We start from the raw sequence: 27,875 nt of genomic DNA, 5'->3' as shown, positions 1-27,875 counted from the left end.
ACGGCTCATGGCATTTTTTATGCCAAAACGCTGCTGCCAGGAGGCAAGGAGAGCCAGGCAAATACTCTGTGTAATTATTACATAAAACCAAGGAGTGTTTCTAAACACAGAAGCAATGGATAACCCTGACACGTTGTCACAGACAGAACAAACTACAATGACAGTATGGGCATTTGCCCTCAGCAAAGATGGCGTCTAAGCCGCCCATGACTGACTAGAGTGTGAGCTAATGAGAGCAGCAGATTGTGGGGCGGGTCAAGGCGGACTAGGCACGTCACTTCCCGTGAGTGACACCTCAGCAGGCTGAACACCGGCTTTTCCCCTCCCCCTTCGCCGTGTATGGTGTTCCGTGCCCTGGGCGCCCTGCCCCGCCTCTCTCCGTTGTCTGCCCGCTCTCTGCTCAGTGCTGTCATGAAGCCGCTCGTTGTGTTCGTGTTGGGTGGACCCGGCGCCGGGAAGGGGACCCAGTGTGAGAAGATAGTGGAGGTGAGTGACCCGCCAATAGAATGGGGTGACCTCTCTGAGGGCGGGCATCGCCCCCCGGTGCCATGGCATGGAGGGGCACCAATTGGGTGACTCGGGTGTGTAACTATATATAAACTCCACTGTGATAGAAGACCCCATATTCTCCCTTCTGCCCTGCCTGGGCTCCCCTACCTTCCTTTGTCACCTCCCCCACTGCACCTCATGGTTCCTTCCTCTGACCCCGACCCCCCTATAGGATATAGAAGGTGGAGGAAGGAACCACTGCGGGTGGCAGGGGGGGGCACAGGCATTTGACACTACCAGAAGTGTCAAAATGTGGAAGCCGTGTCCCTGAAACAGGGAAAGTGTCACAGATAGGAGACACAGTGTGCTGGGGAGGTGAGTATGTGGCGGGGGTCTAATGATCTTTAACCACTTCAGCTCTGGAAGGTTTACCCCCTCCTGACCAGGCCATTTTTTGCGATATGGCACTCCGTTACTTTAAAGTGGAGGTTCACCCAAAAACGTAATTTTTTTACATTAGATTGAGGCTCGTTTTGTCAAGGGGAATCGGGTGTTTTTTTAAAAAACGAAGCAGTACTTAGGCCCCTTTCACATTGGGGCGTTTTTCATGCGGTACAGCGCTAAAAATAGCGCTGCTATACCGCATGAAAAATCATGCCCTGTAGTCTTCAATGTGAAAGCCCAAAGGCTTTCACATTGAAGTGATGCGCTAGCAGGAACGCTCCAAAAGTCCTGCTAGCCGCATCTTTACCGCGGTATAGGAGCGGTGTGTTCACCGCTCCTATACCGCGCCTTCCCATTGAAATCAATGGGAAAACGCGGTAACACTGCGATATTAACCCTTTTTTGGCCGCTAGCGGGGGTTAAAACCTCACCCGAATATTGCGGTAAACACGATGGTATAGCCGTGCTACAAATAGCGCGGCTATACCGTCACCGCGTTGCACGCTGCAATGTGAAAGCAGCCTTACCGTTTTAGAGAGCGATCTTCTCCGCCGCTTCCGGGTATGGGCTGCAGGACTGGGCGTTCCTATTTGATTGACAGGCTTCCGACGGTCGCATACATCGCGTCACGATTTTCCGAAAGTAGCCGAACGTCGGTGCGCAGGCGCCGTATAGAGCCGCACTGACGTTCGGCTTCTTTCGGCTACTCGTGACGCGATGTATGCGACCGTCGGAAGCCTGTCAATCAAATAGGAACGCCCAGTCCTGCAGCCCATACCCGGAAGCGGCGGAGAAGATCGCTCTCTAAAACGGTAAGTACGGCTTTGATTTAAAAAAAAAACACCCGATTCCCCTAGACAAAACGAGCATCAATCTAATGTTAAAAATAGTTTACCGGGTGAACTCCCGCTTCAAGTGAAAAGCGTCTTCAAACTATGGGATAGATTTCTTTATTTTCATTCTTCTTTCTTTTTTTTTACTAATAATAATGCCGATCAGTGACTCGGATATTGCGGCAGACAAATCTGACACTTTTTTTGGGACCAGTGACACCAATACAGTGATCAGTGCTAAAAAATGTATGCACTGTCACTGTACTAATGACACTGGCAGGGAAGGGGGTTAACATCAGGGGTGCTCAAAGGGTTAAATGTGTGCCTAGGGTGTGCTTGCTCACTGTGGGGGAGGTGCTTTGACTCGGGCAAGATAAAGATCCGTGTTCCTGCTTAGCAGAAACACAGGATCAGCACATTCCCCTCTCACAGAATGGTGGTCTGCCTTGTTCATCGAATGATCGTGGCCACCGGAACCCACTGATTGGCTCCCGCTGTGTCCGATCGTGTGTACCAGGCTTAACTCTTCCCCCTCCCTCCTCACAGCCTTCTCGGACTTGTCACAGATCCCAGAGGACTGCGGAGGGATTTACAAAGCTCAGATTGTCTTACGCATGCGCAGGGGGGGGGGGGGACCGGCTGTGAAACCTCAAGTCTTGCCTCAAACAAGATGCAAACGCCTGCGCCCGAAGCCGATTGAAGAATCCGTTCAGATAAGCCTGGAGCTCTTCATAACACTGTCCAGAATTTAGATTATTATTATTATTATCCACTTGCTTACTGGGCACATTTACCCCCTTCTTGCCGAGGCGAAATTTCAGCTTTCAGCACTGCGTCGCTTTAAATTAAAATTGCGCGGTCGTGTGACGTGTCTCCCAAAAAAAATTGCCGTCCTTTTTTTCCCACAAATAGAGCTTTCTTTTGGTGGTATTTGATCACCTCTGCGGTTTTTATTTTTTGCGCTATAAACAAAAAAGAGCGACAATTTTGAAAAAAAAACACTATTTTTTACTTTTTGCTATAATAAATATCCCATTTTTTTTTTTTTTTTAAACTATTTTTTTTCTCAGTTTAGGCAGATACAAATTCTACATATTTTAAAATCGCAATAAGCGTATAGTGATTGGTTTGCGCAAAAGTTATAGTGGCTACAAAATAGGGGATAGAATTCTGACATTTTTTTTTTGTTTTATTTTTTTACTAGTAATACGGCGATCTGCGAATTGTGTCAGGACTGCGGACACTTTTGACAAATTTTTTGGACCATTCACAATTATACAGTGAACAGTGCTATAAAAATGCATTGATTACTGTATAAATGTGACTGTCGGGGAAGGGGTTAACACTAGGGGGCGTGGAAGGGGTTAAATGTGTATCCTAGTGAGTGATTCTAACTGTAGGGGGAGGGGACTGACTGGGGGAGGTGACCGATGCTGTGTCCCTATGTACAAAGGACACAGCATCAGTCTCCTCTCTCCCTGACAGGACGTGGAGCTCTGTGTTTACACACAGAGCTCCACGTCCCTGCTCTGTCATTGCCGATCGCGGGTACCTGGCGGACATCGCGGCCGCCAGGCACGCGCATTGGCATCTCGGGGACGCGCCGGGTGCGCGCGCGTGTCGGCACGCGCCCCCCAGAGGACGTCAAAAGACGGCCTCCCGGATTTATAGAGCCACCTGGAGGCCGTCTTTTGACTATGGACCGGGTCTAAAGTAGTTATTATACAGGATTTATATAGCGCCGACAGTTTGCACAGCGCTTAACACAATAAAGGCAGACATTACAGTTACATTACAATTTGGTACAAGAGGAATCGGAGGACCCCGCTCATTAGAGCTAACAATCTTAAAAAATGATGATGATTAGCATAATAGATTTTCAGTAAGGTGGAAATGTTACCCGCATCTTATTTCGAATCCTGGCCTAGACATGATCTGCATGGAGTCTGCATGTTCTCCTGTGCTTGTGTGGGTTTCCTCCAGGGACTCGGTTTCCTTCTACACGCCAAAGCCATGCGTTAGATGTCTTTTTTTCTCTATTGGCCCTACTATATGTGTGGGTTAGGGGCCCTAGATTGTCCTTGAGGGCAGGGACTGATGAGACTGTAAATTGTCAGCCCTGTATAAAGTCCCTATAATAAAATGATTATCCTCTATGTGTGGGAATAACATGGATCCTGTGTATATGATGAAGCCAAATAAAGGATAATACTAAGGCTGGTAGAACAGGGGAGTGGGGATCCCCCAGCCTGAACACTGAATCTCAGCAAGTAGTCTTTAAGTGTGCGGTTGGGCTTAGGTATTTTCTGATTGTGTGTGTGTGTGTGTGTGTATATATGTGTGTGTGTGTGTGTGTGTATATATATATATATATATATATGTATGTATGTATGTATGTATGTGTGTGTGTGTGTGTGTGTGTGTGTGTGTGATCTGGTCATACAGGGCGGGTCACACCCATGAAGGAAATAGTTAGCTTGTGAGCTGGCAGCTAGCGTATGTATGGATGTGTCACCAGCAACATCGTAGCAGCCCGGGGCTTCTCTGATTCTTTGTATCTGGTTACAAAGTTGCCATTCTATCTGGATGTAGCACTGCTCTGTGCAGAGATACAAACCACAGCCAGCCTGACCATCATCAGCTGATCCCAAAACACAAGGAGCTTCTGAAGATGTTTATTTTGTATCCAGCTTCAGATGCTGGAATCTCCTCTCTGCCCATAATTCAGATTGTCCTAGTAATGGACGGGCACCAATCGGAGATTCTGTAGCTTTTAAGTTCATGTAACTTTAAGATTTAAAGCGGGGCTTCACCCTAAAAAAAAAAAATGTTTTTTTTCTACCATGCCATCCAGCATACTAGCGTGAGCTACAGTATGCCTTTATTTTATTTTTTTGTGCCGTACTCACAGTTTAATCCCTTAGTTAAGTTTCAGACTCCTCGCAGAGAGTAGGCGTTTCTATGCAGAGGGGAACATGATTGACGGCCGGCTATGGCGCGTCACGCTTCCCGAAAATAGCCGAAATAGGACTTGGCTCTTCACGGCGCCTGCGCAGTCAGCTCCTAGTCTGTGCGCAGGCGCCGTATAGCGCCGTGAAGAGCCGAGTCCTACTCCGGCTATTTTCGGGAAGCGTGACGTGCCATAGCCAGCCGTCAATCATGTTCCCCTCTGCATAGGAACGCCCATTCCCCGCGGGGAGTCTGAAACGAAACTAAGGGATTAAACTGTGAGTACGGCGCAAAAATAAAGGCATACTGTAGCTCACGCTAGTATGCTGGATGGCATGGTAGAAAGTTGTTTTTTAGGGTGAACCTCCACTTTAAAGTGTTTTTTATTTTTTTTATTACCTTTTATTAAAATGGTTGTAAACCCTTACAGACCACATTTGCCTAGATTAAGGCTTGCCTGTAGATGCAAGAAATATCTCCTAAACCTACACGGTTTAGGAGATATTTGAAAAAAAGACAGGCACAGATGTCTATGGCTCATGCGCCATATAGACAACTGCGCAGGCGCACTGTGGAAACCTTTAGAAACTGTGAGCGTGCCGTTTTCTAAAGGCGATCGTGCCGTGACTGGCGTCTCCTGCGTGCATGCCAGTCACAGCGCCGGAGCCGCGATACCTGGAAGTCACTCCAGGAGAGATGGCGGCGACGGAGGACCGCTGCGGGGGCTTCAATCTCAGGTAAGTAATTCATAATGAGCTAGTATGCTATGCATACTAGCTCATTATGCCTTTATCTTGCAGGATGGGTTTTTTTTTTTTTTGCAGAGGGTTTACCTCCTCTTTAAAGCGGGAGTTCACCCGAAAATACATTTTTAACATTAGATTGAGGCTATTTAAGGGGAGAAGAAACAGGTATTTTTTTTTTTTTAAATCAATGCAGTACTTACCGTTTTCGAGATAATGTTCTCCCGCCGCTTCCGGGTATGACCTTCGGGACTGGGCGTTCCTATTTGATTGACAGCCTTCCGACGGTCGCATACAGCGCGTCACGAGTTTCCGAAAGAAGCCGAACGTCAGTGCGGCTCTATACAGCGCCTGCGCACCGCCGTTCGGCTACTTTCGGAAACTCGTGACGCGCTGTATGCGACCGTCGGAAGGCTGTCAATCAAATAGGAACGCCCAGTCCCGCAGCCCATACCCGGAAGCGGCGGGAGAACATCTATCTCAAACAGTCAGTACTGCATTGATTTAAAAAAAAAAAATACCCGTTTCTGCTCCCCTTAAATAGCCTCAATCTAATGTTAAACATTTATTTTTTGGGTGAACCTCCACTTTAAAGGTGACAAAGCTATCAGTTGTTACATATAGCACAGACCTCAAGTGCAATCACAGTGCTATCCATTCACATTATACTGCACATAGCTTATCGCAGTGCATTGAAAACACATGTGTGTTGTACATTTAACATACATTGTTTATATGCATTGGCAGGAGTTTTATGACCGCTCCCTGGAAGTGTTGAAATACTAACAGCGGTATATTTTTTTCATACCCTTTTTGTTTCAAGTCGTGTTGTATTTATAGGTGGTATTGTGTGTTGTGTTCCAATGCAGGTTGGTTTTTAAAGTCATACTAAAGTCTCATTTATTTTTGGTTAAAAATAACAAACATGCTATACTTGCCTCTTCTGTGCAGTTGGTTTTGCACAGATCACTCTATTTAGTTCAGCGCAGTATCTTTTCCAATTCTTTGGTCTGTTTTTCTAGTTTTGCACCGAGCAGCCCAGATCTTCGGATCTCCTGGCCCCTTCCTCCTGTTGGGTCCCCCCACAGAAAGCAGCTTGCTATGGGGGCACCTGAGCCGAGCCGCAGCTCCCTGTGTCTATTCTGACATGGAACTTTGACCCAGCCCCTCCCCCTCTCTCCCCTCATTGGCTAACTGACTTTGACAGCAGCAGGAACCAATGGCGCTTTGCTGCTGTCTCAGCCAATGAGGAGGGAGAGTCAGGGCCAGCCGAGTCTCTCATGCAATATCGCTGGATCGAGATGGGCAAGTATTAGAGAGGGGGAGGGGGAGGGGGGGGGCTGCTGCACTCAGAAGTTTTTTTTTTATCATAATGCACAGAATGTTTTAGGATAAAAAGCCTTCTGCCTTTACAATCACTTTAAAGCGTAATTAAACTTTAATTTCTTTTGCCCCCCCCCCCGGTGATTTATGCCATAATATGCTGATATGCACCACGTTTGGTACAATATGACAGGCTCACCTGTCAGACGAAGCCCTCCGGCACTGAGCTGCCACCGCTTCCTCTGGTCAAAGGTGCTCCCATGTTTGCCTGGTCTTCCTTCTGGGTTTGCTTTCTGGCCACTTAAATGGCCCGGTCACAATGACTTCACTCCCGCGCATGTGAGTGGCTCAGTATGCATTATGGCTGACAGGGGGAAGCATTTGACAAGAGAGACCTACCTGTCAGCAATTTATTAAAAATAAATGTTTAACATAATAGTAGTAGGGAAAAGAAGTCGCAACATCTCTGCAAAACTCTGTAAGAAGGTGTACAACAGCCTCAGCCCGGGCTCCGGCCATGGCCCCTCCCCCCTCCTTACACCTTCTTATGGGGTTTTGCAGAGATGTGCGACTTCCAGGACTTTTTCCTTTTCCATTATATTACACTGTTGTCTGTGTTGATGGAGGAATAGAGAAAATTTAATTTTGCAGGAAATATTTGCTCCGTGTGTCTTGCTTAGGTATATGAGATGTATGAAATGTCCTATTTTGAGCTTTATTTGAAGGGGTCAAGGTGGTAGTCAGAGGAGTTCCCTCATAAGGAGTAGGGTGCTAGGTCATCGATATGCATAAAGCTTGCCATACATGTAAAGATTTCTGGCGTCTAAATCTGTCTATTTCTAAAGGGTGCATCTGGATGAATCTTTGGCTTCTGACTGTTGTATGCTGACAGTTGGTTTCCACAATTCCTGAACAATGACTTGCCTGTAGCTGATTGGCTGCAGTCATTGTTCAGCTGACTTTTATTTTTTTCCCTCCCGAGTCCCAACTCTTCATTTCTGAATCAATAGTTTTTTTGAGCTGATTGGTATCTGCAGGGCCATTACTCTCATTTTGGCCAGTTCACAGAATTTGGCTGAAATTGGAACCATGCACAAGATCAGCTTACAGGAGTTGTCGAGGTTTCTCTTTCGTTCATGGACGGACACAGCCTTAATCTTGACAAAGTGGGTATTAGCCTTCCTTTAGGAGTGACTAGGCAGGAAGTGTTAACAACTTCAAAGCTGAACAGCCCCACCCAGGGGGTGGTCCTACTTGCTATATCCCCTCAGCCTGCACTAAGCAGCTTAGTTTTTTTTTTTTTTTTGCCTAGCTAAGGAGAAGACATGGCTCCCTTCGGCCCATAGGCCTAAAGGTTTATTTCAAATGTATTTATTTATGCTGTTCCCACCCCTCATTTTAACACTGCTTTGGGACGTCCCACTTTGTCAAGATTAAGGCTGTGTCTGTCCATGAACAAAAGAGAAAATACGATTTTTATTACTCGCCGTAAAATCCTTTCATGGACGGACACGGCACCCACCCCTCCTTTTTAAGTTTGTACTGCTTTTGACGAACTGAGCTGCTTAGTGCAGGCTGAGGGGATATAGCCAGTAGGACCGACCCCTGGGCGGGGCTGTTCAGCTTTGAAGTTAACACTTTCTGCATAGTCGCTCCTAAATGAAGGCTAATACCCACTTTGTCAAGATTAAGGCTGTGTCCGTCCATGAACGAAAGAGAAAAGGATTTTACGGGGAGTATAAAAAATCCTTTTTTTTTTCACCTTAATGAATTCTATTCTCCTTTAGTGTAGCTGCCCCCCGTTTTACTTACCTGAGCCCTGTCTTTCCCGTACTGAGAACGAGCACACCAGCTCCAGCCAGTGTCTCATGTCCTGATTGGATAGATTGATAGTGGCACAGCCATTGGCTCCTGCTGCCGTCAATCAAATCCAATGACGCGGGGGGCGGGGCCGAGTCCTGCTGTCTGTTGATAGACGCAGCAGCAGGACACGGGAGTGTCGAGGGAGAGTACTTCTCTGGGGCACTCGAGAAGAGGAGGAGCCAGGAATGCCGTTGAGGCACCCCAGAAGAGGTGGATCGGGGCCACTATGTGCAAAACTAAATGCACAGAGGGCAGTATGACATGTTTAAAAATATATATACACACATTTTTGCTTTTTTTTTTAGATATCTTTTAAGGGTTCTGTAAGTGTTCATATATCAGTCATAAAACGGTTATATTGGTCTTAGCAGTGGAATTGTAGCCAAGGTTACCAGGTCAGTTGAAAATTTGTCCTGGTCAAAGAGTGATGTAGTTAGGTTTTCCATGTCAAAAACTGTATATAGTTCTTTACACCAGTCTTTTTTTTTTTTTTTTTGGTATAGTGTATAGTCAGGTCAAGAATATTGGCACTGTCAGTCTAGTAATTGGCTATAAAACAATATAAACTTTGATTTATAATCTTTCTGTACAAGAATCACTTTTATTCTCAAACTTCCCCCTTCACAATTTAGCATGTACACTATCTGACAAAAGTGAGTACACCCCTCACATTTTTGTAAATATTTTATTCTATAGTTTCATGTGACAACGCTGAAGAAATGACACTTTGACACAAGTAGTGAGTGTACAGCTTCTATAACAGTGTAAATTTGCTGTCCCCTCAAAATAACTCAACGCACAGCCAATAATGTCTAAACAGCTGGCAACAAAAGTAAGTACACCCCTAAGTGAAAATGTCCAAATTGGGCCCAAAGTGTCAATATTTTGTGCGTCCAACATTATTTTCCAGCACTGTCTTAACCCTTTAGGGCAGGGGTGTCAAACTGGCGGCCCTCCAGCTGTTCCGAAACTACAAGTCCCATCATGCCTCTGCCTGTGAGAGTCATGCTTGTAACTGTTAGCCTTGCAATGCCTCATGGGACTTGTAGTTTTGCAACAGCTGGAGGGCCGCCAGTTTGACACCCCTGCTCTAGGGCATGGAGTTCACCAGAGCTTCTCAGGTTGCCACTGGAGTCCTCTTCCACTCCTCCATGAGGTCATCACAGAGCTGGTGGATGTTAGAGACCTTGCGCTCCTCCACCTTCCGTTTGAGGAAGCCCTACAGATGCTCAATAGGGTTTAGGTCTGGAGACATGCTTGGCCAGTCTATCACCTTTACCCTCAGCTACTTTAGCAAGGCAGTGGTCATCTTAGAGTTGTGTCATAGTACATTCATGGTTCCCTCAATGATCTGTAGCTCCCCAGTGCCGGCAGCACTCATGCAGCCCCAGACCATGACACTCCACCACCATGCTTGACTGTAGGCAAGACACACTTCTCTATGTATTCCTTGACACCATCTGAACCAAATAAGTTTATCTTGGTCTCATCAGACCACAGGACATTCTTCCAGTAATCCATGTCCTTTAGTCTGCTTGTCTTCAGCAAACTGTTTGCAGGCTTTCTTGTGCATCATCTTTTAGAAGAGGCTTCCTTCTGGGACGACAGCCATGCAGACCAATTTGATGCAGTGTGCTGCGAATGGTCTGAGCACTGACAGGCTGAGACCCCCCCCCCCCCCCCACCCAACCTCTGCAGCAATGCTGGCAGCACTCATATGTCTATTTCCCAAAGACAACCTCTGGATATGACACTGAACACGTGCACTCAACTTCTTTGGAAAAGATAGAATACAATATTTACAAAAATGTGAGGGGTGACTTTTGTGAGATACTGTATATCTACAAGCATCTAAAGGCCATTTTTACCTTCTCTTTGTTTTATATCTGTTTTTAATACCTTAAGTCCCCCATCAGCATGAATGATGATAATTACTGCTTGCAAAGTACACAAGCCACGTTCTTTGGTCTAAGTGCACAGGGTGTGTCTGCCTGGTAATATGAACCTGTCATTCAGCAGTGGGGATTGCAGTGAAATCGGATTTTCTGTCATTAGAAACATGTCCGTATCTGGGGGGGGAGGGGAATCTCCTGTTCTTCTTTTGCAGTTTAGAACTTCTATATTTATAATGTGACATGCGTATCATTTCTATGTGTATGGTCTGTATTGGACATTGCACCTCACGGTCCTTTCTATCAGAGGTCAGCGGTGACCCCTTCATACTTGTGGTCACTGACTTTTGTCCATATCTAACTTGGCAAGAAAATCTTGTGTCTAACGGGACATCAATGTCAGAAAGCTCTGTACAAAGTGCACAGTGGGGGAGATTTACTAAAACTGGTGCAGCTGTGCATGGTAACCAATCGGCTTCTAACTTCAGCTTGTTTAGTTAAGCTTTGAAAATAAAACCTGGAAGCTGATTGGTTTCTGTGCAGAGCTGCACCAGCTTCTGTGTGCATTAGTTTTGGTAAATCATCTCCCAGTGTGTAATCCTGAAGGATTTTAGGGTGATATATTTGTGTAGATTTTTCCTTAGAGTCCACGATAAGTAGCTGGCAATGCACAATATTGCGGAATGTGTAGTTTATAGACGTTTGCATGACTCCGTTTTGCTTTCCAGGTGTGACTTGCTCGGCTGGCTTTGAAGCAACAATCTAAATGCCTTGTAATAAGCAGCATTGTAATTTTTCAGACGTTTGTACTGTATGACTAAAGTCGGCCATAGATGGATCGAATCTCACCCGGATCAGCAGGGAACGGCTAAGCTTTGATCCATATATAGGAAGGCTGATTGTACCCAAAGCGATCCATTGATCGACTTGGGTACAACCAGCTTGTGATTATTGACAACGGCTATAGCCACCAGCATTTACCACTCTGTTCTCCTTAGCCGCACCACCCCTGCACCACTGGCAGAATACAATAGCTCAGCGGGAGGGATTCCCCTGTCAGCGGGAGGGATTCCCCTGTCAGCGGGAGGGATTCCCCTGTCAGCACGGTCAATGTTGCTGGGGAAATCAAGTGATTTCCTCCTGGCAACCCGTGGTTGCAGGAAAGAAAATCGCATCATCTATGGCCTGCATTAGTAGCTGTGTGATTTCTATATTGGCCTATATAATGGAAGTAGATTTTCCTAGCTTTGTGCCTCGTACACGCGACCAGTTTTCCCGTCGGGAAGACTGCCATGACAGCTTTTGGCCAGGAAAACTGTCCGTGTGTATGCTCCATGGCAGTTTTCCTGACAGGAAAACCGCCGGGAATCGCGGCAGGAAAAATGTTTTTTTTTTTTTCCTGCTGCGATTCCCGGCAGTCTTTTTCCGGCAGTTTCCCTATGGGAAACACTGCGGTGAAGCATACACGTGGCCGGGATTACCGACCAAAGCTCTCGCCGCAGTTTTTCCGAAGGGAAAACCTCTGATGTGCACACAGGGAAAGTGACCGAGCAGGTTCTCAGCGGACTTTTTACGGCCGGGAATCCCCAACGTGTTTACGGGGCATCATTGTGTTTTTCTTCTACTGTAGTTGATGAGAACTAGTTATGAATAGATTTTATTTTTTTCTTGTATTCCTGCATATTGCATGCTGTAACACCTATCCTATCAGTTGGATCCAGCCAGTAGATTGTTGCATATAAGAAATTCTAGGCATTTCTGTAACACGTTTTATTCAGACTAGTCTTATTAAAGCGGAACTGTACTGATGCAGGGCCCCGGACATCCTCAGTCATCTTCTGGGTTCCCAATCTTCAACCTTTTTTTTTTTTTATTTGCTAGGCCAAGATGATTTAATTCCTACGCATGTGCGGGAGTTCATCTCGGCAGATGCCAAATTGTACACTGAGCTCATTGTACAACGGCGGGCACGCAGATAAGGAATTTTAAGCCCTGTACACAAGATCGACAGATCGTCTGTTCTATTTATTTATTGCATGCTAGTCTCATATCGAACACGAACAGTTTATTAAACGTCATGTCCGGATAATCCATAATCTGTCGTGATCGGCTCTCGAAAAGCTCTGTACCAACATTCGATTATCGTACGTTTTCTTCGAAGGCGATATTTTTCATGTGATTTTCGGATCGTGTGTACAGGCCTTTAGTGCAGAAGAGACGATGGGGTTGATTTACCAAAAGTAGAGTGCAAAATCTGATGTAGCTGTGCATGGTAGCCAATCAACTTCTAACTTCAGCTTGTTCAATTAAACTTTTGATGAAACCCCCCCTGCAAGCTGATAGATTTATATGCGGCGCTGCACCAGGTTTTAAAAATCCTGCTTTTTCACCATTGTGTGTGGGTTTTTTTTTTTTTTTTTTTATAAAAGTTCCTCAAAGATTGTAAAGTTATTTTGCGTTTTTCTGCTTCAGTAACTGAGGCTGATAGAAACCGAGAAAAATGTGTTTGTGCTTGCCTTGGGTAAAGTCAGTTCCGGCCAAAACTTATTTTTAGTTGTGGACGGTTTGGGGTTGATTTACTAAAACAGGAGAGTGCAAAATCTGGTGCAGCTGTGCAAAGAAACCGATCGGCTTCCAGGTTTACTATCAAAGCTTAATTGGGGCCCCTTTTCACACAAGAGGACTCCACCAGCTCAGCAGGAGATCGCTCCGTTTGTCCCCACTGAGCCAATGAATGAGGGGTCCATCTCCGCTCACTGTGCAGGGGCCGACCTGTGGGAGCCCTGCTGTCCTCTATGGGAGATTGGATGAAAACGGATCTGCTTGTCCCTTTTTATCCGATCCGCTGGATGGGTGACGAACTTATCACCATGCGTCTGTTTCGAGCCGATCTTGTAGGATCGGATGGCAGGCGGGTGTCAGTGGACACATCTCCTCTGACATCCATCTGCCCATACAAGTCAATGGGTGGCCTGCTCGGATCCATCTGAAAAATGGACAGCGGGATTTAAGGGGACCGATCGCGGGAAAGGGGGCTAAAGCTGAAGTTAGCGGATTGGCTACCATGCACAGCTGCACCAGATTTTGCTCTCCACGGCTCTAGTAAATCAACCCTTTTTGTGTTTCCTTTTTTCCCATCATATACAGTAAGTCAGTCATTGACATCAGAAGATTTGGGAGATGATTTATTACAGAGAGCAGGTTTCACTATTCATTCTCTGAACGCCCCGGGATCCCCACATTTTATAAATAGTGGGCTGGATTGTCACTGTGTAGATGATTTAGATTCCTCCACGGCATGCACTGTGATCTTCGTAAATCCATCAGTGATAGTTAAATTGCATCTATTGGCAACATTTTTTTTTTTTTTTTTTTTTTTTTAAATCTTGTATTCAATGTGGCTTTTAATTCTCATCTTTCCTAACATAATTGTTTTGTCAACATCCCCTGATATCAATGTTGCTGAACCAACTTCCTTCATTGCGATGGCATCATTTCTTCATGCTGTTTTAATATGCAGAGCTGTGTCACCAACTGCCAAATGCTCTGCGCAGCAGCTACAATGTCTGCATGTTCTCTGCGTCTATTGAGCTGTGACCTAAATGGTAATATCGCCTTGCCGACAGCTCTTGTCAGTTACAGAAACACTTCTCTTCTCTGTGTTTGAATATGACAGCGGTGCAGAGCAAGAAGGGAGGCCATTCAGAAAGCAAAGTCTCTAAAGAGAATTCCCCTTTTATGACATCATCATTGCTGCCTGCAAAAGAACATATACACAAGAAATGTGTGCGTCACATCCAGCGACCATAAAGGCGTGTTTCTTGTCCCGAAAATAGGGGAATTTGACAGAGAAAGTTTGGGCAGCGATCTCTACTTGAAAAGTCATACAGGCCAATTACAGACTTTTTTACATGTTACATGTTATAATTACCTGTATTTAAGGTGTAACATGGTGCCAAGTTCCACCTGTACAGCCGCATCATTCATTCTCTGAGATCTGTGAATGAAAGAACCGCAAGTCCAGTATTGTGTCATGGCAGACTTGTAGTTCTCAGTGAAATACAAATGCAGTGATCACTGCACTCGTAGTCCATTAACACTTCCACTGGCTTTTCAACGGAGATCCTCAATGTGAACAGGGAGCTGAAGAAAGAGTCAGCAGGGGCCTGGCTTTGTACCCGCTATCCAGATCGTGGGTGCAATACTTTGCAGGCTCCCTTTAAAAAAAAATGTATATATATATAATTTTTTTTTAAAAGGAGCCTGCAAATTATTGCACCACGAACTGGATAGCGGGCCGTTATAAGTGGTTGTAAAGCCTCACCGTTTTTTAGCTTAATGCATTCTAGTGCGTGGGGGTGGGGCAATGTGACGCTGTCTGTATCATAGATGCAGCAACAGGTCTTGGGAACAAGCATGCATGCGATGAGGAGTAGTAGCCTGGAGTGGCCTATGGGGAATGCTTGGTGCAGAACGATTGCACAGAGCAGGTAAGTATAGGCATGTTATGTGTGGGTGTTTTATTTTTTTTTTTTTTTTTTTAAACAAGGATTTACAACCCTTTTATTACTTGCCTAGCATTTGGAGGGGTAATGAGGTAGCAATACAAGCAAAGACTTTACAATTACTTTAGATCTCCTTAAAAATGCTGAATACGTTACTGTACTTTACTTTTATATACAACAATTTGATATTTTCTTCCCTTCGTGTCCCTTTTTTTCCCTCCTTCAGAAATATGGTTATACCCACCTGTCAGCTGGCGATCTGCTTCGGGATGAGAGGAAGAGACCAGGTTCTGAATACGGAGAGCTTATTGAGTCCTACATAAGAGATGGGAAGATTGTTCCAGTTGAGATTACAATCAGCCTCCTAAAAAGGGTAAGGAGAATGCTCTGCAACTTAATCCAGGTCTAATGCCAAGTGTACAGGACTAATATTAAATAGCAAGGTCTGATGTAGAAGAGAGGTGTGGAAGTAAAAATCAAGACAACTGGCTGAGCTCCAGGAGAAAACAAAAAGAGGTGAAGCGACTGTAAATAAATCTGACAGCTCAGGTTGGAGCCACTGTACTAACAATCTGATGTTACTACAGTGATCTCCCCTGTTGTGCTATTGTGTTCTGACAGGTAATGCCTCCCCCAACCCCGCCAGAACACTCTGGTGGGAGCTCTTAGCCATTGGCTGAGAGCACTGACTGGTAGCCAGTCGGGAGTCCTTTTTCAGTCATGACCCCCCGACAAAAGCCGGCCGCCATACACATGGGTCGAACGTCGGCCGGTTTACATTGAACCGGCCACCTGGCATTCAGCCCTTGTGTACTAGGCTGTAAAAAAATTCAGTCACGGCTTTCATGCAACTGCAAAAGGCTTAACATTTGAAGTCTATGGCTCTCAAGTTTCATGAAAGTTGGACCTGAATGTTTTACATGCAACAGTAGTATGACTTTGCAGAGGGGCAACAAGTCGCATCCAAGTTGCACTCATCCAAAGTTGTGTCAAAGTTGGGCAACTTTAGAATCATACGAGTGTGAATAGAGCATTAAAGCAGAAGTCCAGCCTGAGCTCATTCGGCTGGGCTTCTCCCAAGGGTCACAGAAGTGCAATTAGTTATGCACTCCTGTGACCGTTTTCAGCAGAGAGCGTTCTGAAGTCCGCTTTCTGCTGACGTTGCACCGATCAGTCCAGGCACAGCGTCATCCCGACTCTGGAAGTCTGGATTTGCCAGGTGCCTAGACTGATGGCTGTCTCAGTGAGATGGCCGCTCCCCACCCTTTCACATCACTCCAATGAACACGGAGGAGCTATAATTCTCTTTTAATGGGTTCTCCTGCCGTTTTGATTTGAACTGGAACTTCTGCTTTATAAAAAGAATTGACAGGCATGTTGTTAAATTAAAAATCCGCTCTATCTGCCATATTCACCTTGTCCTCAGTGATGTTCCCTGCAGACTCGCCACTCTGCCGTCAAGTCCTCTTCCTCAACCCACTTCTGTGAGCCCCACAATGTATCGCAACATTGGATGGTTAACATAGAATACTGCAGAGATTGGTCCTGATATCATAATGTCACTCTACAGTATAGAAGACCGTCTGCGGTCAGCTTGATTTAAGATGTGAATTTCAAACAGGAAATCTGTGATAAATTCCCCAGTGATCTAGAGTTTGTGAGCATCACAAGCGCTTGCTATTCTTGGGCCCTATTTACACTTTTGTATGGAAGCAAGATTCTTCAAAGCACCAATTCTCAGTGCGGTGTGTTGTGGTATCCTTCATTGTGAATTGAACTCAATGCACTGTATAGTAGAGCGCAACACCGTGCATCAGCGCTCATACACTGGATTGTGGTGCACTGCCTTGCAAAAAATAAGTGTGTATCTTTTTTTCCTGTGGTAATCCATTGAAAGCCTAAATGAAATGATTTAGGTGTAAATACGCCTTGAGTGTAGTAGAGAGGTGCAAGGAAAGGACTGTTTACAAAACTCCTTAACGTGGGGGTAAAAATGCAGCGTTTAGAAGTCCGTGCATGCAAACGCATCCAGTCAAATTTCAGTATAGACGAGCAACAAACTCCTCTCAATGGCTGTTGGAGCAGACCTGATGGGGAAGTAGAGGCCATTTACAATGTAAGGCTGTATGCATGTAAACACTGCTCAAACCTTGCATGCAGACTGTGTACAGAGCATTTATATGCAGCATCTGGCAGTGATATCCTGGGTAGATAACTGCTGTGTGAATGAGGCCAAAGGCTAAGATTTGCTTTATAGCTTCAGCTGTGTATATCTCTGGTTCTATCAAGGTATGCTGGGAATTGCATTTTTTGTTGTTCGAGAAGTCTGGATTGCTCATGCCTGCCTTGGCCATAAGCTGAGATAAAGGGTTCTTTGCAGACCATTCCCAGCTCATTTACATCCTGTTTCCACAGTGCTTTTTATAGCAGCTGAGCATGCTTCTCCTTCATTCAGCCTTTCAGTAAAACCTTCCATAACCTATTACTGTATTGTACTGCCTCATATTTTCTGTAAAAGTCTCCTGGCTAGCAGAGTATGTAAATAACCATACTGTTTGATTTGTGTCAGAGCAGTTCATGCACAGGGGGAAAAAAGGGTACGTCCAGCCAAAAAATGTGTGTGTGTGTATAATATATATTTACATAATTACACGCATACAGAGGGTCAAGTAAGTATGGAACACATCACCATTTTTCTAGACAAATATATAAAAAGGTGCTAAATTAATAACATTTTCACCACATGACGGTAACAACCCATGCTATCCATACATACAAAGAAACGAAAACAAATAACTTCATAAGTTAAAGGGTCACTAAAGGAATTTTTTTTTTTAGCTAAATAGCTTCCTTTACCTTACTGCAGTCCTGGTTTCATGTCCTCATTGTTCGTTTTTGCTTTGATGTTGCTGTAAATCCTCTCTGTTCTGGACACTTCCTGGTTGCCTTTTTCCTGATGACCACAGTACTGGGAGATTTCTCACGGTGGTCACTAATCAAGGAGCTGTGAGTAAAACGAAACTGGATTGGTGCTGAGGAGTTTTAGACAAAGTATCACTGCTCTCTATTGGCTGACTGCCCTCTAGTGGCTCTCTGTACATCAGAGAACCAGCAAACAACAGCAAAAACGAAACTACACTGCAGGCACATTATATGATTGGTTTTTTATCTATTTGTAATCATTTTTAAAAGGAATCAGTTAACTATTATGTCTCTATACCATGTAAACAGTCATTTCAGCTAAAAAAATGTTTTCCTTTAGTGACCCTTTAAGTTGTGTAATAAAATGGAATGACACAGGGAAAATGTATTGCACACATAAAGAAAGGGAGCTGCTAAAAGGCATATGAAAAACAAACCAGCTGAAATCTATCGGTAATTAAAAAGAAATCCTGCCACTTGTCTGTGTAATTTTAATATCCGCTGGTTCAGGCTGGGTTCACACTACACTACTTTCATCCTACTTTGCTCTGTGTTCAATGTTTCCCTATGAGAGCGTCTTGTAGTGTCCTACACAAGTCGGTCCGACTTTGAAAATGCTCCCTGTACTACTTTTGGTCCTACATTGATCCTACTTCAGGCCCATTGAATATCATTGAAGTCGGACCAAAGTAGTATCCTGTTCATGAAAGTAGGATGGATGTAGGACCAATGTAGGATAAATGTAGGACCAATGTAGCAGAGCAAAGTAGGATAAAAATAGTGTGAACCCAGCCTCAGTCTTAACTGATGGCCTATAAAAAGGTGTCTCATTACCAAGGTGTCGCACAAGAAACATCTCACGATGGGTAAAAGCAAAGAGCTCTCTTAAGACCTTTGCAACCTTATTGTTGCAAAACATACTGATGGCATTGGTTACAGAAGGATTTCTAAACTTCTTAATGTTCCAGTGAGCACTGTTGGCCATAATCCAGAAGTGGAAAGAACATAATTTTCACTGTAAACTGGCCACAATCGGTTGCTTTATGACAGAGGAGTGAAAATACTTATCAGAAGAGTTGTCCAAGAGACAAGGACCACTTGTGGAGAGCTTCAGAAAGACTTGAAATTAGCTATGACTAAGCATTGGTTATCAATGTGAAACTAGTTAGCTCTATTACCCCACTGTTTGCTGTTTTTTTATTGCTTTTGTAGTATTTTTTTTACCAGAATAAAAGGCACCACCTTTTTACCTTTTATTGGAGTGTGGCTGTCTAAAATTTATTTTCTTCCATTTATCAAATTAGCAGGTACAATTGTTTCAAAGAAAATACAATACAAGGCTAAAGATGTATTTTACAACCCCATAGCGTGGCTGTTGCAGATAAGGCTGCTTTCACATTGATTCGTTTTCATAAAAGCGCATGACCATTAAATTCTATATAGCGCTTCACACTGGTAAGTTGCGGGTCAGTTGCATTTTTAAAAGGCATGCATGCTGTATTTTTGGTGCATGAAAAACGCATTCAAAATTGATGCGGTTTTGAAGTCACATGTCCTTTATTCACAGGTGCAAAATGCACTGGAAACGCAGTAAAAAGCGTCATTTTTTTTTTTTTTTTTTTAAACTAATGGTGTGAAAGCAACCTTACAATGAAATGATCACCAGACTGAAAGTGATAATACAACGGCCATTCACTGACAATGTGATCAACTAGTAGATAAAACTGGAGTGGAAACCTGCTGAGTCTACCTCAAGGTGAAGGGATAACGGAGAGCCATGCTTTACAATTGTTTTGCATCTGTTTCACTTGCTCAAAACCAAATGATGTAACTTATATGCAAACATTCAAATGCTTGCTTTTAGATGGAGGAAGGCTTTTTCTCTTAAATGTGTCTAGATTACTCAGAATGATAAATACTTCTGGTTTGCCTTCTAGGCAATGGAACAAACCATGGCAGCCAATATCGACAAGAACAAGTTCCTCATTGACGGTTTCCCTAGGAACGAGGATAACCTGATGGGCTGGGACAGAACAATGAACGGAAAGGCAGACGTGTCATTTGTCCTCTTCTTTGATTGTGATAATGAGGTAGGTGTACAGTCTTACCTGAAAATTACATAGAGAATCTTCAGGGCATCTAGGGGCAGCCAGGTTTCTGTTTGTGTCTATATGACCTTGGTTTTCTTTGACATTTTGCCACTGCAGATATTCGTTGTGGGCAAAGGTCAGGCAAATGTAGGTTGATATACTAAAGGATTAAAGTGTGTTTCCACTTTTGCCATAACATTTTGAGAAAATAGATTTGCACTCCATTCACATACCTTAGAAAAAAAAAAATTGTGTGTGCGTCTGTAACGCATTTATATAAAATACACAAGTTTCACCTTTTTAACTGAATTACTGAAATAAACTGACTTTGATTATGTAATTTTCTGAGATGTACGTACTATAAATTTGTGTGTGTGTGTGTGTGTGTGTGTGTGTGTGTGTGTGTATGTATATGTGTGTATATATACGATATAATCCTGTGGAAAAAAAGTTTTTTTGTACTTAGTTTTGGTGTCTTGCGCGGCGTCCATCGACGGCCTCGTCGGGTCCGGCGTCCTTCTGCGGCTTCGGGTGTCCTCTTCGGCGGGTCCGGCGTCCTTCTGCGGCGTCCTCCCCGCTCGTTTCCTGCGCCGAGTTTGAATAATGCGCGGACATATACAGAGCGCAGTACACTCGTGTATTGTCGGCAATGCTCGGCTACCCGCGCTGACGTCCTGTACGTCCAGGACGTGAGTGCGGAAGGAGCCGAGACTGCCCGACTATACCTGAGTGTACTGCGCTCGGTATATGTCGGCGCAGTATTCAAAACTCGGCGCGGGTATCGGCGTATACCGCGCACCCACGATTTTGCCCTGATTTTCAGGGCAAAAAAGTGCGCGGTATACGCCGATAAATACGGTACATACACACATACACACATACACACATACACACACACACACCTCCCCAAATTATCAGACGGTGGAAGAATTTTCATTTTGTTTGGAAATGAAGGCCCCAGAGTCTGGAGGAAGATTGAAGAGGCAAGGAATTAAAGTTGCATGAGGTCCAGTGTGAACTTTCAAGTCTGTTTTGATCTTATTTTGAGATGCACCTGTGTGTGTTTCTTAGGAGAAAGCTCCATGGCTGCCTGCAAGCATTTCTCATCAAGTCTAATCAATACCAGTAGAAGGCCTTGGGACCATTTGCGATGAGCTCCCTCTCATTGACATACAGTTGCGAGCCCAGGTTCTAAACCTTTGTTAGGACAGACGGTGTTCAAACTTTAGCCTCCCCTGAGGGAGTCATTTTGGCTTGGCGAAGCCGGTTGGGTGTTCACGTTGGCACTTTGGATGGCCATTGAGGCACTATATTAATGCATAGCTTAAAGGAGCTTTGGCTGCACTGCCGTGATCTGTTTTCAGCAGACAGCCGGCTGACATCACAGAGCTAGTCCAGTCTTGGGAAAGATTGTGACCATATGGTCAGAATCCACCCACATGCCTGGATCGGCACCCGGCTCATCATCTCAGAGAGCTGACTAGAGTTGCCCACTCCGGCCCCATCCACATCCCAGCACTCCAGTGAGCAGGTTGAAGGGGGGCAGAGCAGACAGCAGTGATGGACAGCCACCAGCTTTCTGTCCGGGAGCCCTGAGAACTGAGCGATCAATCAAGCTGTGTTTGATCACTCAGTTCTCAGTCTTGGAGCCGGTGGGGGACAGATGCAGCATCTGATGCTGCATCCAATTAGGCAAGTATGATTCTGAAAAAAACAAATCCTAATCCCATACGTTCTTTTAACTCATTTAGTGTGGGACACTCATAGCGGTTACTGGCAGAATCTGCTACAGTGCATCTGGATGTGGACCGATGAGTCCCACAGTGCACATTAAACAAGATACACCTATAGTGGGATATCTATTGTTTGATACTATGAGCGGGGACATGTATCCTCAGGGGGAATGCTCTATACAGGGATAATTGCGTGCAGCTGCATCGCCAAGGAAATCGTGAGACGTGCATGAGCCATGCACAAGGGAAGTATACCTGTGTGTGTGTGTGTTTGTTTTTTTTCCATCTTGATCACCTAGATATGATCAGTCCCTAACAACAAATATACAGCTCAGTATACATTTTTGAACAGTGCAAAACACTTCCACTATTGATATATCCCATTGGAAAATTAAAGAGATTAACATGCCTCCTGGGCACGCACATTGGAGATTGTTATTGCAGAAGCCTCATTAACAAACGAGGAGTCTCCGAATATAACTTTTTATTGTTTATACTCAAATGTGAACACTTCTCCCCCCCCCCCCCCTTTTTTTTTTTTTTTTTTCAGCGAGGCACCTGCCTCAATTAAATATTGTATGTTATACAGTTTATGTGGAGGAGACAGATATATGCTTCAACTAATTCCAGACTTTGGACGTGCTACACGCATCCATCATACCCACCCATACTCCTCTTAATACACAGGACGTGTGTAGCATATTCAGTGGTTCTGCCCTGCTGCTGGGACTCTCACTCCCACTACACAGCAATTCTCAGCTCTGATTAGCCAAAGCCGGTGTCTATGTACACTGAGCAGCTCGTGGCAGCTATAGCTGGGGGGAAAAAAGAAGCTATCTAACTGTGTTTGGCCCCTTTCACGCAATCCTCCATTCTCATCCTATGAGCAGTGGGATGTAAACAAACTTTTTTTTTTGTCCAATGAAGTGGAGCTCCACCCACCCTCCACTGCCACATTTGGCACTTTTTTAGGAGGGAGCGGGAACCGGTTTGTGACTGGAACCTGTCCCCACTTCCAGGAGACCTTGCTGCGTTGAGGTCCTTTGGGAAGTTCCCTTCCCCCGCCACCAGGCCATTCATAAAGTGCAGCACGCTTCGCGCATGCACAGTAGAGGACCGGCTTTAAAGCCGCAGGGCTTCACTGCCGGTTGCCCTTACAACAAATGCCGGTGGCAGCACCCAAGAGCCGGACACGCAAGTGTCCTAATATGAAAAGTCGGCAGCTACAGTATTTGTAGCTGCTGACTTTAATTGTTTTTTGGTGTGGAGGGCTGGAGTTCCTCTTTAACTCCCGGCTACCTCTTAACTCATTTGGCAAAAACAAATGGAAGGGGAACCATTCCCCTCCACCTGGCCGGATTGAATTGGCGAGCTGTGTCTGCTCTGCATAAGTGTAGTGGACACAGACCTGTCATTTGGCTGCTCCGCTCAGCAGGGGGATCATGTGCCACATCAGCATTATAGTTGCTGCATTATTGGCCAATATTGATGAGGGGTAGACAATTTATGTGGGATTACGATATGTACACTGTCTGGATGTGGACTACTTAAGGAGGTTTGAAATTCATCACAATAAGCAGTCCTGGACTGAGTTTAATGTACATATATACTGTATTTATTGGCATATAACACTCACTTTTTTACCCTGAAAATAGAGGATAAACTGTGCCTGCATGTTATACTTGGGAGATTTCCCCGGATTCATAAAGTACATAGAGCACAACAAGCCAGAGTAGAATATTTCACAATGAGCAAAATTGGTGCTTCTGACTGGATCTTTTCACTATTATAAAAGCAAAACAATGGTAATGAACATGATGGTCAAAGCTGCTGTTGCTTTACATTCTTTCTTGTAGATCACATTTTATACTATTTTTTTTTTTTCTTCATCAACAGACCTGCATTGAACGCTGCTTGGAACGAGGGAAAAGCAGTGGAAGAAGTGATGATAACAGGGAGAGCTTAGAAAAGAGGTAATGGAATCCATGTCAGCCTATTTGCTTCGGTAGAAATGGTTTTGGAATACGGCACCAGCAAAGTATGACTTGGTCATACCTAATAGGAACTTTTTTTTTTTATCCTGTGGTGGGGACCAGCCATTTTCATTGCTTGCAGTTCAAAAACATAAGTGAACCAAGAAAGAGATTGGTGCTGATAACTAATTTTCTGTTATTTTTTAAGATAAATCTATGACTGAAAGTGATAAAAGAACTTTTCAGCAATGCCTGCACATTTCCCAGTGTTTTATCCCCTTAAAGACCCTGCAGGTATAGAATATCTGATCCTGGCAAAAATGCAGTCTAATTTCCTATTATGGGCTTGACAACACAGTGCCTCTCCTGCTCTGAAATTAGAGGAAATGTTCTCAGCCCTGCTCATTTGTATTTCTGAACTACCGAAACATCCCCCCTCTTCTCAGTTCCACAACAAAGGGGGTGGTGTTTTGTAGTCCAAAAGAACTGGGAGGGCTGATGAACCTCCTTGAGATAACAATGGACAAGGGCACAAGATACAGGACAGATCTGACTTTCTGACATCATATTTTTTATTTTTGTTAGGGTTTACATACGCTTTGTCTAGGTAGAAAAAAAAACATTTGACATATTTTAAACATTCACACAGGTACAATGAGTGATCACTAGTAGCCCTAATGCAGTGTTTTGTTTGGTTTGAGGCATTTAAGAAAAAGACCACTAGATGGAACTTACAATTATAGGAGATAATCGTATTACAAAAAATACAGTGATCGCTTGTTAAGTTCGAATGCCTAAAGCGGAGTTCCACCCAAAAATGTAAATTCCACTTTAAGTGACGGTGACCCCCTGACATGCCACATATGGCATGTCATTTTTGGGGGGAGGGGAAAACCCTCTTTTTTAGAGGCATCCAGCTCCCACTTCCTCTCGGGGCTCCGCAGCACTGGAAGGAAGTTCACCTCTCCCCCTCCATCCCTGCAATCTTCTGCGACACGTCATGGGTCCCAAAAGATTGTGTGGCCAATCACAGCGTGGATCGCGCATGCGCAGTGTGTGCCCGGCTGTGATGCCAGCGCCATGGAGGAGCGAGGCTTTGTAAACCCACATTGTTGGACCGTAAGACAGGTGAGTGTCCGATTTAGTGCCTTTTAAAAAAAATAATAATAATAAATTGGTGAAACTCGGCTTTAAAGTGTGAAATGCCAGGCTTGAACTAAGCTTAAAACTGCTCCTACCCACCTAACACCTGTACTGACTACCCTGTAGGAGGAAAATGCATATACTTACCTATTCTCAGGGAGGTCTGATCGACTCCCAGCACTGGCTTCAGGGGAGAGGAGGAACAGCCAACGGATACCCCATAGTAAGCCTATGGGGGACCTCACCGTCCAGGCATTTCAGCCATTGTCGGCGCTCTCTTCTCCCCTGAAGTGGCCAATGGGAGTTGATCTTGTGGATGGACCAGAGTGCTCTGAGAATAGTTACATTTAAGCATCTTCCTTTTACAGTGTTGTTAGTATAGAGTCTGTCAGTCCAGGCACCTGGCGGATTCAGACTTCCATTGTCTGGATGACGCGATGTCTGGACTGACATTGGTGACGTCAGCAGAGAGCAGACTTAAGTTGAAAATGGGTCACAGGAGTGCAAAACTAATTGCATTTCTGTGACCCATAGGAGAAGCCCATCTAAACTAGCTTTAAAGGATCACTAAAGGAATTTTTTTTTAGCTAAATAACTTCCTTTACCTTACTGCAGTACTGGTTTCATGTCCTTATTGTTCGTTTTTGCTTTGAAGTAGCTGTAATTCTGCTCTGATCTCCACACTTCCTGGTTGCCTGTTTCCTTATAACCACAGTACTGGGAGCTTTTCACGGTGGTCTAAGCTGTCATTACTGTGTGTCTAAAACTCCTCAGAACCAATCCGATTCATTTTAAAAACAAAACACTGCCCTGGATGTGTTTGTTTTTGTTCTGTGGGTCTCTTTACTTCACATAAACATGAAACCAGTTTAAAAACTAACGTGAAACTGCAGGCACATTATATGATTGAATTTAATCTATTTTTAATAATTTTTAAAAGGAATCGGTTAACTTTTATGTCTCTATACCCTGTAAACAGTCATTTCAGCAAAACATTTTTTTTTTTCCTTTAGTGACCCTTTAAGTCTCCCAAACTATTACATTTTGCACACAGACCCATATGTATTGAAGGTCTCATTTTTATGTATGAAGGGTTTAGGTAAGGGTAGTGTTACGGAAAGGGAGATTTAGTATTAAGCATACTTATGATGTAAGTGACACTGAGAAGTTCAGTTTTTGGCGAAAAAAGCCCTGAATTGAGAAAATTTATGTTACGTATTGTTTGCAAACCCACAACTACCTTCCTGGAACATGCAGCAGCAAACATTTGAAATATTGTACACCATATAAACAATTATGTTCTGTAATGGTGGTATAAATAAATGAACAGAGAATATCCTGTCATCTGTGAGCTTTGTATTCCAGGATTCAGACCTACCTCCAGTCTACCCGGCCTATCATTGATCTGTATGAGAAGAGAGGAAAAGTTCGGAAAGTGGATGCCTCTCACGCTGTAGATAAGGTCAGCTGAATTGATTGGTATAGTAACTACATTTTAGTGTTTTTCCTGTGCCTTTTTTATAAGACCTAGAAGTAAACCCAAGAAAATGTTTATACTTTTAAAACTAAGGGTATATTTTTACAACTTTTTTCCAGTTGAATCAAATTTTAAAAAGTATAGCAGGGGTACTGAAATAAAATTCACAGGGTTCCAGTCAGTAAAATTTCTTCCTGCACAAGTCCAAATCACATTTTTGTTGTTCTATGATTCAGATCCTTTACATCACAGCCCCATTTATATCCATGTCCTCTGTCCCCTCTTTCACAGCCCCCCTTTCAATCCCAGGCCCCTCCTGCACATCAAGGTGCCCACCCCTCCCCCCCCCCCCCCCCCATTCCTCCCATCATGGTCTCACTTTGCAATTACAGCCCCTCGTGCAATCACAGCTCCCTCCCCTTGCAATCACAGACAGTGACTTTTATTTTATTATTATTAATTTTTTCACTTTTTAGCCTGTTGCATGTACACAGCCTTCTTCCCCTCCTTCTCCCTTCACAAGATCTTGGTTACAGTGACGATTACTTTCCGTGGGATCTTTATGCACCCTAACTGTGCTGAAGTCTTTCCTCTTACTTTGTTTCAGGTTTTCTGCAAAGTCCAGGAAGTCTTTGATCGGGAAGGATAACGATGTTCCACGGATAGGCATTTTAGCTCCTTCGGGCTTAATCTTATTTACTGCATATTTCTTATTTACCTTTTTTTCTATTCCTTTTTTTACGTAAACATTGTAAACATGGGCTTGATCTTATTGGTGTATTTTGCCTCATTTTTTGCCTACCCATCTCAGCTCAAAGGCTCCCGTCCTTTTATCACTACATGAGATTGTATATTTTATGAGCTGCCGGTGAGGGCTTTTCAGGCTCTGCCATCCAGATCTGAGGCAGCCATGATGGGTTTTAATTCCACTTTTGAAACACCTTAGTTTATATTTGGTCAGAAAGTAGACAACAAAATTGTATCTGCAATGTACTCTTCACTACTCACTGACAGTGCAAGTCATTTACCTTTTTGAAGAATGCATTTAAGGATAAGGCTTTAAATGGAACTCCCTTCCAACACCTTTATCCTGGTCATAGAAATGATGACAACTAGAACATCCAATATTTGAATGTTTGTAAATATATATTTTTTGGATATGTGGTCAGCTTAGAGCCACCACATCTTTTTATATATTCCGGCCATACTTTAAGAACAGAACATGGTCATTGGGTTCAGGGCGTAACCTGCCATGGAAATGATGAGTCAGTGTAATGGTGCAAAGGAGGGGGCTGCAGTTTTTTGTCAGATCTCTTCTCTAGCCCACACACATTCTCATATTTTCATATGATGTAGCTAAAGCTGCAGTGGCTTCGTCCTGAAGTACAATGTTCCATTAATGCAGCGTGGGATGTTATGGTTGTCAATGTTGCTGAGGCTGGGAGAAAGACCTTTTTAGAGGAGCGGTTTGGAATAAAATAAGTTATCTTTTTAAA

General features: G+C 44.1%; 1 protein-coding gene across 1 annotated transcript; it reads left to right on the top strand.

The window, feature by feature from the left end:
* The first annotated feature begins 291 nt into the window (after positions 1-291).
* Positions 292-27,875, top strand: CMPK1 (cytidine/uridine monophosphate kinase 1). The gene is made up of 6 exons (XM_040360539.1): positions 292-486; positions 15,268-15,414; positions 19,901-20,053; positions 23,683-23,759; positions 26,268-26,364; positions 26,987-27,875. The coding sequence occupies exons 1-6, from the start codon at positions 340-342 to the stop codon at positions 27,026-27,028; spliced, it is 663 nt and encodes a 220-aa protein (XP_040216473.1). The 5' UTR covers positions 292-339; the 3' UTR covers positions 27,029-27,875.

The sequence above is a fragment of the Rana temporaria genome, chromosome 7 (assembly GCF_905171775.1).
Source record: "Rana temporaria chromosome 7, aRanTem1.1, whole genome shotgun sequence".
Lineage (NCBI taxonomy): Eukaryota > Metazoa > Chordata > Amphibia > Anura > Ranidae > Rana > Rana temporaria.
This window is presented reverse-complemented; position numbering and strand designations above follow the sequence as displayed.